Below are 13,831 nucleotides of genomic sequence, written 5' to 3'. Positions count from 1 at the left end.
GTGTACTACTTTTTTTGACCTGTTGAAACAAGATTGGATTTGGTCAAGGGGCTATGTCTATTTATAAAGATTAGGAATAAAAGAGAACAATACTAAGATGACTCCTGCCTACAGAATTCCTTGTTAATGACAGTAGAGCAAGACAGCCTGGTTAAAGAGAGATTTCTCAATTTCCATAATACCAGGTGATGCTCAAAGAACTTGAAGAGAAGGCTTTTTATTAAGCTGAAAGGGTCAAGTCTGAGAAGTAGCTCTGCCATCTTGTCAGCCATAGCTGACACGGTACACACAGCCTTCCTTCCTCCTCCCTGCAGATTGCAGTTCCATCTATCCCTTGAGGTAATTTCCTGCATTTCCAGCTCACTATGGGAAAGCTGACTGTCAGTTCCTCCTTGTATCCCCACCAGAACTAGTCACAAGCAGTCAACCAGTTCAGTGGTCCTTAGTGGGAGACACAGACCAACTGCATGAGCTTATACCCCTCGTTTCCCTGACAAACCAGGCTGCAGACTGGCTGTCAAAGATGACTTTTCTTGCAGAAAGTCACTTTTGACAACCCCATGAAGAATGAATTTGGCCATCATGAAAAAATTTGAGGGGGATTTTGCAATATTGTGGAAAATTGTTGCGGATGGAAAAGGTGAGAATTATTTTAAAAGAGTTTGGGAGGTGTGATTTGCCTCAGGTATAATTCATCCTAGCTGAATCTTAGTAATAAATAGAGCTGTGCATGGGTCAAGTTACCTGCTGCCCACTCAGAGAGACTGCTCAAACCATAGACAGATCATTTGGATGTATTTGCAATAGGTGCAAAGGAAATTCCATCAGGAGCCTTAGGTGTCTCATTAGTTACCTAAGTGCTTGTAAAATTCCTATCAAAAGCTCTTTCCATGGGCTCATAAGGAACACTTCATACCATTTCATGAGATTTTGGAGGGGAGGGTGTCAGGAAAAAAAAATCCTAAAGGAGGATTATTATTATGAGGATCATTTTATTATGATGAAAAGGCAGAGGAATACTGAAATTCATTGCAACAAGCAGGAAGAGGAGATACAAATACATTTATTAAACTTTATCCCATAGGATAGGAATATCAAATCAACTATATTTCCTCCTCTTGTACACATATGCATATTCATCTAATTCTAAGGGAAAGATCTGGCTCAGTCTCCACAGCAACACTGCATTTCAATGTGCAGCCAAAATATTGATTTAGAATTGCTAGTGCCTTGGAGCAGTATGAATTGCAGTTAAAATGTAGTGTTTGAAGCCTGCCATGCTTGTGGCAGAAGCCTTGGTTTAAACTTGACATAGTTCACTGCAATCATCCTTCTTTCTGTCATGGGATTTTTTCTGCTTTACAATGAACTTGTACAATTCCATGGCTAAGCCAGAGAGTATCGTTGTTCCTGTTGGCCAGTTGAGATGATATGATCCATTCCCCTTTCTCTGGGCTAATGCCACTCCGATTCCAAACCTGGAAACAAGAGGTCACCTTTAGAAATTGCAGTCTAATTTCCCTGACGAAACTGTGACTGGAAACTGTATTGCAAGTGAGAAAAAGCAAAGACGTCTTTTTTTTTGTGGAAGCACATATATGGAAGGAAAGCTAAGCAATTTTCTTTCACTAATTTACCTGAGAATCTCAAAGCTTACAAGGTCTCTGGTTCCTTGCTTCTGTTTAGACAGCTTGTGTAGACAACTGCACCAAAATCCAGGCTGAGCAATGAAGTCATTTATCACATGCATGAAAGTACAGTCTTGAGGGTGAGAGAAATTACAAGACCACTGATTTATAACAAAAGTTTATAAATATTTACTTTGCTCCTCTAAATTCTTTCCATCATTTATGTTACTGTTCATAGAGTCACAAGAAATCGCTCAAGAGGTATCCCATCCACACTATACAAGAGGCATTATAGACTTGGGAATATGTATATTCTGTAGCAAAGATTTTCCAGTAGTCCCTTGGGCAGAGTTGTCCTTCATGGCAGGGCTAGAGGAGTCTAATCTGCATAGTGGTACTAAAGTCAAAGACATACTTTGAAAGGGTTTCAGTCTACAGTGCTTCTGTAATCAGTGCTTGCCTTGGAGCCATGGTGTTTTCCAGGGAGTAATCACAGCCTGTGCAGTGCAGGTTTCCACAGCTGACCCCCATCACTACGTTTCAGTATCATTCCCCATTCCCTAAGGATACTCAGGATGTGGAAGAGCTTTGCACTTCTTACCTATCCATGTGTTTGTGTCCCACCAGTAGGTATTGCAGCCATTTGAGATCTTCCAGACAAGAGTGCATTTCAACTAGGCTTCCGGATATAAGTAACTTACAGCCAGTCACTAGTGCTCTTTCCCAAAATTTGAACTCACAACATCAAGTTGAAAGATTTTAAATCTTGTCTCTGCCACGCCTCCATCAGCTTCTATTTCTCAGTGTTACTGTCGTCATTCTTTCTATTATTTTTCATTCTTCCAGAGGTACCCTGTGCTGCTTCTGATTAAACATACCAGCAATAGCCAGACAGTAAAGAAAACAGCATCAGTTCATGCACAGAGCCAGCAGCAAAGGAGAGCTAACTGGGGCTGCATGAGGTCAGCGCTGCTTCTTGACAGCGCCTAGTGTTTGCTAACCCATACATGTTTTTTGTCCCAGCATCCAGCTCCACACCAGACTCTCTCAACATTTATCAATCTGTGTGATGTTATTCTGCACCATTTTCTAAAATACGCTCTACCCAGATACCAGTACTCTTACACTAATGACTATATTTTGTAAAAGCACAGTGAAAGATATTTAATAAGAGTCCAATATTTCTAGCTCCATTCAACCTCAGACATTATTTACCTTACTGAAATAAGTTCACTTATTGAAGTGAAATACTTCAATATTTCTTCTCTGCAATGCATTGGAAATTCATCATCTCCTTTTCTTACTCCTTGCCCTACCATTGGGTAAACATATCATTGCAGCCTAACAGATAAAGACGTTATTTTGAACTTTATTAAAAAAAATGAACGATCATTTTATCAGCAGATGCAAATCACTGATGGTTCTTCAACATCAACTAGTCTTATGTCAAGTTACAGGAACCTCCAAAACTACAGAAATTACTTAACTGCAGGCAACTCAGACCATGTCTAAAACCCATCAGGTGCCACATTTCCCTGGTGAGAGTGTATTACAGAAGTCTCCATTCACAACAGTGTGTACAGAATGAAAACTCCTTCCAGATCACATCAAACTCCCCTATTCTACATCTGATCCTGGGCAGTAGAGGGCACTTGAAGGTGTGGATATAGGACAAGACACAGCAACCACCTCTGAGGATACTTTTCCATCCTCTGGTATTGCCAAATAAGTGTCTCTGCATTCCCCCAGCTTCTCACCAAATAGACCAACCCTGTAGAGTCTACTCAATAACCACAACCTTGTAGAGTCTATTCAACAGAGTCTATTCAATAACCACATGGGCCACCAAGCTTTGCTACATCATCCTGAATATTGGAGATTAGGATGCTTTTTTCCAATTTAGGAGAGAAAAATGAAATCCTTCTATTCAGGATTGCTTGACATCAATTGCAGTGAACTAGGAGCTTATTTTCAATTCGCAGGCTCGCCCATTTCTCCAGTCCTCATCTCCATCTCTTTCATCTTCCCCAGTTACTTTCCTCAACATACGGACTTTTCAGTCCTGTAGGGCTTGTCCACATTGTCTCACAAGGGATGGTTCACACCCGAGTACTCCCGTGTAACTGGCGCAGGCAATAGTATCAGAGTACTGGAGATAATTATCACTGGATAGCTGTGGGGTAGCCATTCAAGCACATATGCTGGCTCTGTGAATGGCTCGTGCAGCTATGCTCAAATCTTGATTTCCTATGCATACCTTTCGTTAGTGGGTCTCTGGAGAGGAGAGCAGCCACACTTCCCTGCCACCTGCTCTTTGTTCCTGGAGGCTCGTTTCACTCCAGGAAGTGATCCTGTGCCAATTCCCCACAAGGAATGTCTCAATTCAGCCCTGCAGCCTTACTCCACATACCCTATCTGTGAGAATGAGCTTTTAATCTCTCTGGGGCAGGAAAAGTCTTCTCAGCAATTTTACAGCTGTGTATATTCTTTAGAGTCCTCTATAAATACAGCTCTAAATCTCTTCATTTTAAGAGAGATGGTGCAGCATGAATTACAAGAAGTAACACAAGAGTCTGATAGCAGGGCTGCTGCCATTCATTCCCCGACTCACCCACAGGGTGGGGAATCGGGTGGCTCTCACACCTGAGCTGCAAAACTGCTCTTTGTCCCAAAGAAGCACTGCATGCATTTTTGTTTTCATGACTGAATTGTAACTGAATTCCTCCTTTTGCATTTCCACCACATCCCGCAAGCAGTAAACCTCCCTGTGGGAGCGCTCACAGGAATTCACAGGACATGGGGCAAAAATTGGAGGCCAGTTGAGCTCAAGCCTTATTGAGGAAGGGGAGACCAAAGAACTACCCTGACAAAGCTACTCTATAGCTATTCCAAAAGTTATTTCCAACTGTCCTGACAAAGCTATCCTGTGGCTATTCCAAAAGCTGTTTCCAACAGAATTCTCAGATGGGACTTACACCTACCTCTTATTCTTCCAAGGAATCTGGATTTTGTAGTTGTTTATGCTCCCTCTTACCCTGCTCCAGCAATGGAGCCAGTCCCTGTAGCCATTCACCGGCATTCTTGGCACTGTAACAGCCCAGATGCCACGCTTTGAATTCTCATTTTCTTCCCCTACCCTCTATAGCGGCAACATCTGCGCCTGTGGTTGCTTCCTGGCTGGCCCCTTATCAAGGCTTCTTCTCTGACTTTGTGGCTAACTCCAGTGCTGTTTGTGATGACAGCTGTTGCACTGGTGCAGAAACAGCCATCTGGTGACCAACTTGTCCTCTTGGACACTATTTTCTTCCAGCTGTCAGGAATTTACTGTTGGACTGGAAATAATTCAGTATGTAAATACATTCTTCATGCCATCCAAGCTATTACTTCCGTGGTCAATGCAGTGGTCTCATCTCTATTCCCATACCCGGGTACAGCCACAGCCACCTCTCTTCTCTCAGTATGGGGAGGGATGGGTCTGATCACTGAAGCTCAATAACCTTTTCAACAGTTTCAAGCGTGATCTTTTGGCTCTTTAGATTTAATAAAATCCTCCCCAGCATGCCCATACTTGTGTGCTCCAGCAGTGGAAATACAGATCACCCCAGGTTCCTGCTTCTGTGAACTCCGAAAAGGGATTTTGGCCATTTAGCTCATGCAGTTATCATTCACTCCTAGCTGGCCTGTCCCAGAGGCACGCTGCTGACAGAGGCTGCTTGCTCTTTCTGAGCATCATGCCTCTGATCTGCAGCCTTCTTATCACTGCCTGTCGGGTCCACAGCCACAGTGAGGGCCTCGTTAACAGCCCTGTTCCCCCCAGGCAGACAGAAAAGCAGAGTGCCTTAAGCATGCACATTGCATTTCATCCTTTTTCCCCAGTTCATAATTATTATTGGACTAAAAATTTATGAATTCATGATAAGCATGTGTGTCTTGAGGGAAGCACAGCTAGCTAAGGCTCCTTAAGACTGTTAACCTAACAATTATCCTGCCAGGTATAGTAGTAGAATCCATTTCTATCACATATCTAATCTGTCATTTAATCGTCTCATTACTCCTTTGAAGACTTGAGATAAAGACTCCAGAAAATTATTTATAAATGTTTTCTTACATTTGAATTTTGATGTGATCCTTTATCATTTGATTCCTTTTAGAATCAAATAAATACAAACATAAGCAGCCACATTATTCCATTCTGCTTCTTAGTGGAAGCGACTTTCCTCAACGGTGTCCTAGCTACATTTTCTCTGACACCTAACACTTCATAAGGGCAAGCCTCATGTTCTGAGGTTTTGGGGTTTTTAACTGACTGTGGGGAATGCAGAGTTTATTCAGTACACGCAGACTGGGACAGCAATAGCTCACAATCAAAAGTTAATTTACAGGACAGGAATTGCTATATAAATTTGTTTCAGCTTCATTCCCCTGAGGCAACAGCTTTAGTGACTACCACCAAATGCTTTCCTGGTGGGGCTGCACAAGATTATTTCCACGCGGTAACTACCAGAAGAAAATTCAAGAAAGACGCACAAAAATGAAGAATGTAAGAGTGCCCATCCCTGTCATTTGTACAGAAAATGTGGACTGACAAATCCTGGATGCTTGCATTTAGAAAAAGACAATGAAAATTGAAGTATTATATTTAAATTCTCCATTTTTGAAGTATTCTATTTAAACTCTCCATTTAATGGAAAAAGTCATACCTTTCCCAGAGAAACGTAGCAGGATTTTCTGTTGTTTTACAAGCTACATTTCACCCCTTTCTACGGAAAGGAATTATTTTTTCAGCCAAATGGCCTGTCCCCTTCTCCACACCCTCTCCAAACTCATGGCTGAGTTTTCATCCTACCAGCCCCTCATCAGCAGCACAGTACTCTTGTAGCAGCCTCCTCAGGTATTCAGATCTTCTGCATAATTCAGGCAATCCCCAAAACTAATACACAGTGTGCATCGGCCCGACCCTGCCGCACCCCTCTTGTGCCGGCATCTTCTCCTTCCCCTCTGCTTCCACTACCCCAAAGCTGGTGAGAATTGTCCAAGGTCATCCCGCACTGAGGAAGTCCAACCTTGATGGACACACAGCTCTTTGGCTGTCTAATGTCCTACCCTTTTTAGCACAGTGTAAGAAAGGTTGCAAGGGTGAAAAGTTACTACTTTAAAGTCCTCCACAATTAGTAACAAATATCAGCAGGACAAGAACAGTTGCTTCTCAGGGTGTTTGAAGGGTGTTTTTTTTGCCTTACAAGAAACTTGTAGAGAGAAAACAGCAAATGGAGATAAGCTGGGACTTCATTTTATGCAAAAGTTGGATTGAAGCATTTCTGGGACACAAACCACACAAGCACAGCACCAGTTTCGAAGCCTCAGCCCTCCACTGCCTCACCAGAAACATAGCTGGGGCTCTGCTCAGCTCGGCTTCTTCCAGCTGGCCCTTGGCAACCTGCTTTCCTGCATTTGTAACCCCTCTCTCCCCAGCCTCTGTGTCGTAACACGCTGGTAACAATAACATTTCTGAAATTGAAATGCTTTGCAGGCCAAAAAGCTGAGCTCAATCAACGCAGGGGGAAAGCAAACCGCGGAGAGCTATTGTTTCTGAAAACTGTCCAAAAACTCTTGGCGCTTCAAGGCATTCCCAATGTCCTTTGCACTATTTCCAGGAAAAATGATTCCCAAGGCCTTGCGTATTAAAAAAAAAAAATCTGGCTTATATCAATAAACATGATAACTGCTGTATTTTTTCTCTTTAATCAGAGCACAGCTAGCATGTAGAAGCAATCAGAGCTGAGTCAAATAGCCTGTTTTCTAAGTGTAGCATTTCAAAACTCTCAAATTCTCTGTTGAGGAGCATAAATTAACTCCTGGGACTCCTGAACCTGAGCATCATCTTCGACTACATTTATGTAATGCAAATTCTTGAAGAAAATTCGTGGGCAGATCTTGGTGGAATAAGTGATAGAAAAGGTGAAAGGGCAGTTTTTCTGACCAAATAAGCTTATTTAACTTGTCTGTGTTGTGGCAGACGCACTGCCTCCACCAGTGCTTCGGTTGCAAGCCTAGGCACGGGGGTGCTGGTTCTGATCTCAAATCCTAACATACTGACTTCCAACAAGTCATTCACCTGTGGGGCTGCGGGGGGAGGTTAAAGGATTTAGAGGAGATCTACCTTCCTTATCCCCTACCTGATACAGGAAAACCAGCTTGCAGTTAAATTGTAAATGGAGTTAAACGCAAAGACATATAATATGTGGGCCAGGACGGGCAAAACTTCAGGCAGTATCACGTGTAAGACCATTGAATCAGTAACAAACGATTGGCAATCACCACTGAATTACTCCCATATACTGCTTTTACTAGCTGTGCAATATAATGAGTGTTGCACTTACAATCCAATACAACCAAGCCGGAATTTGCAGACATCCCTTGTTCAGGAGAGTAGAATATATTTTGTCTCATTTTAGCTACTCAGAGCTGAGAAACCCTTCTTCTATTTTCTGTATTATGAGCTGTTCTTGCAGTGTTACATAGCCAAAAAAAGCAAGCTTTGAATGTCTCTTTTCTTCCTGTTCACAGGGTCTCAAGTGGGTGGCTTTGGAATGAGGAACTTATAAATGAAAACTTAGATGATCAGGTGTACTTTAAGATTTTACAGCTGAAGGAAATTCTTTAGGATTTAGGAAAGGTGTGAGAAGATAAGTGGCCATAATTTTGTAATTTATGCTTATCGACCCTCTGCTCCAAGAATCATATTTTGAAGAGATAAGCAACAGTCTAGTACCCCTGCAAGAACAGTGAGAAGCTCATGGCTTGTTTTCAGAATTCACTCCATGTGCTGTCTCTACCACAGTCCCATACAACAACTGCTGTCTTCATGGGAGGGCCCTGTGCAATGAAATAGTCTTTCAGGTACATTTCACAAAAACTGAGAAATTACAGGTTAGGGAATTTTGTTTGTTTTTTCAAATAACTGGTGCGCTTCATGTTGTTCTACCTCAAATCTCTATCACGTCTCTAACTATTAGACGTTCCGAACACTTAAACTTACTGCAGTATTTAACACGGGTATTTTATTTTCAGAATAATTGTGAAAACCCTTTACACGTCATGGAAAATTAAAGAACAAAGATCTATTTGAAACAAAGCAGTTTCATTACCTTGTTTAGCCCAATAAACTCCCAACCCTGTGATTTCACAAATATTATTAAAAATACATAGTCAATTTATCACTCAGATTCAGGGCAAAGGGTTGTGTTGTGAGGTTGGGGTTTTTGGTTTGGGGGTTTTTTGTTGTTGGGTTTTTTTTTTTTTAATTAATAGCTTTGCAGCTGGTCTACTTCAAAAATTTCAGCCTCAGAAATATGGGACTGAATACTGGGAAAACCTCATTTAGCTATGTAATATCTGTAGGTGGTTAAGACAGTTTTCTTGTTGTAGCAGCTAATCCTAACGTTGGTAACCCCTGCTGGCATTGCTGGGCAATGGGATTCCCATGCTTGAGGTGTTAATGCCTTTGGGACATCTCAGTTACTGGAGCCAAGATAATAAACTCGTCTGTGTTACTGCTTTTATAAATATAGCCCCCAATTCAGTCTTTTAGTAATTAGTCTACAACAAAGTTACCACCACCTTTGTGAAGAGGAATGACATTAAGTTATGAGGCCACTCTGAACAAATGCAGGGCTGAAAAAAATATGTCATCCCTTCAGGAAAGAAATACAGTACCTTTGTAATTACCAGGAGAAAGCTCAGTTAAACATAAAGGTAGGCTTCACATGCATAGTAAAGAATAACGGTGACAAAAATTTGGACCTAATCTGTTTTCCTGCCCTTCACTGCAGAGACCCCTGGAAAAGCCGGACGGCCTGGATGTTTCAGATCAGAGCAAAGAACATCCCCAGCATCTGTGTGAGAAGTGCAAAGTTTTGGGCTACTACTGCCGCCGTGTGCAATAAACCTTCAAAGTGGCCTCTTCCCGTCCCCATCATCCTTAAAGATCCTCTGGCAGCACGCGATCAACAGCAACACAACAAATCAAGATAAAAAGCTAAAATAATTGCCAATATTGCCTATCTAATAATATGCCTTACCATTAATAGAATGTAACATTTCCCCTGTGCATGCACACGCATGCAACAGGCATTTACAGGACTGATTTGTATACATACATATATATGTAAATTTATATATATATGTACAACATACGTATATAAAGCGTTACTGACAGTGTTCACAACAGAACCACGGTTGTGGGTTCTGCTGATTGTTTACACAGACCCTATATCATGGCCAGGTGAAATGAAGTACTATTCAATAGGCAAGGTGTAATATTCACAAGGAATATATGTTGTAGGTATGGCTTTTGCAGAGGTTAAATAACTGTGGGGCCACTAACTGTAAGCTCTCACCCACAACATGAACGTTATTCCTATTATATGACAAGACAAAGGAAGATGAAACAAGCCACAGCATAAAAGAAGGAAAATTATTTTTTTAATCCCAGTTTTAGAAAGTCTGAGAGTTTTGTGCTGCTGCTTTCTTGGACTTTTTCTATTTGTTACCATCACTTGGGCAGGGCTTAGGCAAAATCATTTTTGCAGGATGTGGCAAAAAAAAAGTGAATAATTGTTTGAGGGTGTGGGTTGGGTAGAAAGGGAATGCCATAATGGGACCCAGAGCATCAGGAAGGATTCCAAAAGGGTTTTGGAAGAGACAAAATTGGCTTGCTTGCGCGACTAACAGATCCTTCTCTTGTCATATAATCCCACTGAAATGGTCCCTGTATGTGTATGGGCTGTTCATTAGGCCACAAGCACACTAAATTTACTGTGAATAAGGGGGCATAAGGATACTTAAAACTGTCCCCAAAACCCTTAATTGAAAGATTAGCCAAACTTACTATTTATAATAGTTTTAAAGCCACTTTCTGGAAATATTTTTTATGTCCTGTTTTCTACTGTACAAGTTTGTTATAATGTAAAACTTGTTAGCCATAGGGGTGTTTTGAGGCATGGAGAACACTCTATGTAGCCTTCCGTCTTTATGTCTTCCTGAAACACCTGCATACCTGAGGAGAAATGTAGGAGTTATACTTCGTTGTCCCATTTCAGGTAAAACTTCGTGCAGGGGCATCCTGCTGCAAAGAAGTATCTCATCAGGGATTGGGAAATAGCACGAACTGAAAGTACCTCGAGACAGTATCCTGTTTGTATGTCTACATAGGAGTACGTTGGCAAGAGGACACAACAAGCAATTCACTTGCATTATTCACTAAAAAAGGGATAATGTTTGTTTGGTTGTTTGGGTTTTTTTTAATCAACAATTTCTATTTTTCTGAAGTTTCCTGTAGAGACATTGATTTGTGTGAATGATACTTAGTGGAAATACTTTAAATCCTAGATAACTTGATGTGAATTAAATTTGTTTTGCGGATTAATTCCATAACGCTAAGACAGAGGGGGTTTTATGCCAAGTTATAGCAGGACGTTACCAGCATGTACAGTCAAGCTCTTGTCAAGCAAATTGAAAACTTACAGTGAACATTTATATAGGAAATGTGAAGCTCTTTACAAATTTGCTCTAGGGGTGAAACTTTGCCATTTCCCTGCTTTGGTATAAGCAGGGTAAAATTGTTTCTGCGTATTCTGGTGATAGTGTCATGTACATATCTCACAAGCTTCATTATTTATGGGTAGCCCAAGTGCCCCAGCCTACTGGTTGGAGCAATGGATGAACATTGGGAGTTCTGACCATGGCTCTTCCATTAGCTCCCCGATTTTGGGCAAGTCACAAGGTCCTTCTGGACCTCAGTTTCCCCAGCTGCAAAATGGGGATAATAATACTTTAGTATACCTACCTCACAGGAGAGATGTGAGGCCTTACTTAATATCTATAAGCAGTTTGACATCACTGGATGAAAAGTGCTACATAATGCTAAAATAGCATTAACTAAATTAATCACTTCAAAACTATTTTTGCCCAGTTGGCAATTCCATCAACTAAAATAGCTGAAAGTAATATTATTGAAAGTTAACACTAATAACAGTTCAGTTGCCTCAGTGAAGATATGCAGCTTGAGTATTTTCAAACGGAAACGTTCTTGTGCACAGACTCACAAATTACCTTAGAGACAAATTCTCTGAACAAAGATACTAATCTGCCCATACAAAGAAGAATAAGAAAATACACAGGCAAATCTAGGGGTGGATTTTCAAAGTTTGACCTCTAGTGTTAATCTTAGTATCTTTTTTTCAAGCGCAAGTAATATCAAAAGAGACACATACTAAACCAGATCTATTTTTTTCTCTTGAGCACTTAATAGCACATGAACAAAAAAATTGCCTTGATGCTTCACAGCCATCTAAAGGACATGTAGAAGACACCCCACCCTACCCCCCCCCCCCCCATAAATTAAGATAAGGGAAAATGTTATTTTATTTTCTCCCTGAAACTAAGATGTTGCTATCAACCATTTTTTTCTGCGTTGAAATAATTTCCATCTTATGATAACCACTAGATCAGTAAAATAGCTTGATATCCTTTGATATAGCTACATCAATATACAGCACACCACCAGGTTCTGAACAAAGGCCAACTAAAAGATACCTTTATATGCAATTGTTGCTATTTTTATGACATTGCCCTGTTAAAAATTGTTTATCCAGATTCAACACTGCATGGCAATGCCTTAAGCTTATGGATTTTTAGGTTGTACTAAAAATACACATGGTCTGCTTTAACACAATGTCTATAGGTGTAGAATAGTAATTTTTAAGAGCATACTTAGGAAAGTTCAATATTTATATCATTGATATTTTCCTAGGCAGCAGACATACAAAGTATTTAAGTAATATTTAGCGTATTTGAAAATAGGAGAGCAGATTTTCCCCTGCACTCATGTTGGGGAAAAGCAGATAAGGAACAAAATGTGCAGAAAAGTAAGAAGCAATACTGCCCTAGTTTGTACTGCCTCACTCGGAGACTGCAAATCCGTCTCGGTGCGGGATGCGGCTGCCATCAAGCCCTGGGCACTCCAGGGCTGGAAGCAGCCCACTTGCCTTGCCATCCCTGCCAAAAGTGGGGCTGAACTCCAGCTTCCCCCCAGCCCCGTGGGGCATTCCCTTGTTTTCTGTCCTCACTGCACAGGGCTGAAGCCTCCTCTCCCCAGCAAGCCAGGAAGGCTGCAGCACCAAGCTCACTTGGGGGGAGCACTCCTCTGCCCTTCCCTGTGTCAAGTTTGCCTGTAGGATTGTAGCATTCGGCCCTGGGCATTTGCACCACACTCGTCTCTATACAGTTTGTGGGTTGCTGGAAAAACACATCCGCATAAGTAGTGTACAATAGATTATGACCATTGGCTTTTAGTTAATGGCACGGAACGGAATTTTCGGGATTTTGATTTAAAAAGTAAAATTGACTACAAATTTTTTTTCTTCCCTCCCTAAAGGTAATTCACCTATAGGCCTAACTAACTCTTTCCAAATTGGAAAAAAACTTAAAAATCCAGGTTTTTTGACTGGAAGGAGGATGAGTTGATTTACCTCTTAGATTTTTCTGAAGGGTTTCTGATGTTCTCTTTAGCCAGCTCCTCATTTAGAGCATCAGCTGGTAATCCTTGAATGCATTTTTAGACAGTCTTACCAGAAGCAAAGCAGGCAACAGTAAAAAGAATTTTAAATCAACGCAGGCCTCCCTAATTTGAGTATTCTTTGGGGGTGTACCTGAGAGAAATTTGGTTCTGTGCATTTATTTGGCAAACTTGTTTTAACCTGAGATGCTTGCTGTTGCCTGCCTACCGATCCATCCAGAACATACTGTTTTGGTTTGGGTTGTGTTTTGTTTCGTTTTTCTTTCCCCCCCCTTCTTTAGAGATTTTTAAGCTTTTGTTTATTTCTTAAAAAGAAAACCTAAACACAATTTGTTTCCTCAGTCGGTCACAACATTTCACACAGAATTTGTCCTTGGTATTGGCACTGCTCTGGAGAAAAGCATCAGTGATTTGAAATGCACGGTGTAGGTTTTTAGCTGCTTTAACTTGATGCGGCTCCAATGAAGTTGTTACAAATACTTCGTTTAATGGTGATGAAGAAAAATCCCTGTCGTTTCAAGGACGGCCCCATTTTAGCCAGTTTCTACTGCTGCTACCACGGACATAAAACAATGCCACACAAGCAAAGTTTGAGGCCTTTTTGTCTCAAAGTTGCTTTTTAATT

The 13,831-nt window shown here is 41.1% G+C and overlaps 1 protein-coding gene across 1 annotated transcript in view; it reads left to right on the top strand.

Moving 5' to 3' along the window:
- The window catches only part of ZCCHC24 (zinc finger CCHC-type containing 24), a 115,921-nt gene extending 102,915 nt beyond the window's left edge, over positions 1 to 13,006 (top strand). The window contains exon 4 of the mRNA XM_063338597.1: positions 9,461 to 13,006. Coding sequence (XP_063194667.1) covers positions 9,461 to 9,574 — 114 coding nt within the window. The 3' untranslated portion in view covers positions 9,575 to 13,006. The remainder of the gene's footprint in view (positions 1 to 9,460) is intronic.
- The last annotated feature ends 825 nt before the right edge of the window (positions 13,007 to 13,831 follow it).

The sequence above is a fragment of the Chroicocephalus ridibundus genome, chromosome 6, assembly GCF_963924245.1.
Source record: "Chroicocephalus ridibundus chromosome 6, bChrRid1.1, whole genome shotgun sequence".
Lineage (NCBI taxonomy): Eukaryota > Metazoa > Chordata > Aves > Charadriiformes > Laridae > Chroicocephalus > Chroicocephalus ridibundus.
This window is presented reverse-complemented; position numbering and strand designations above follow the sequence as displayed.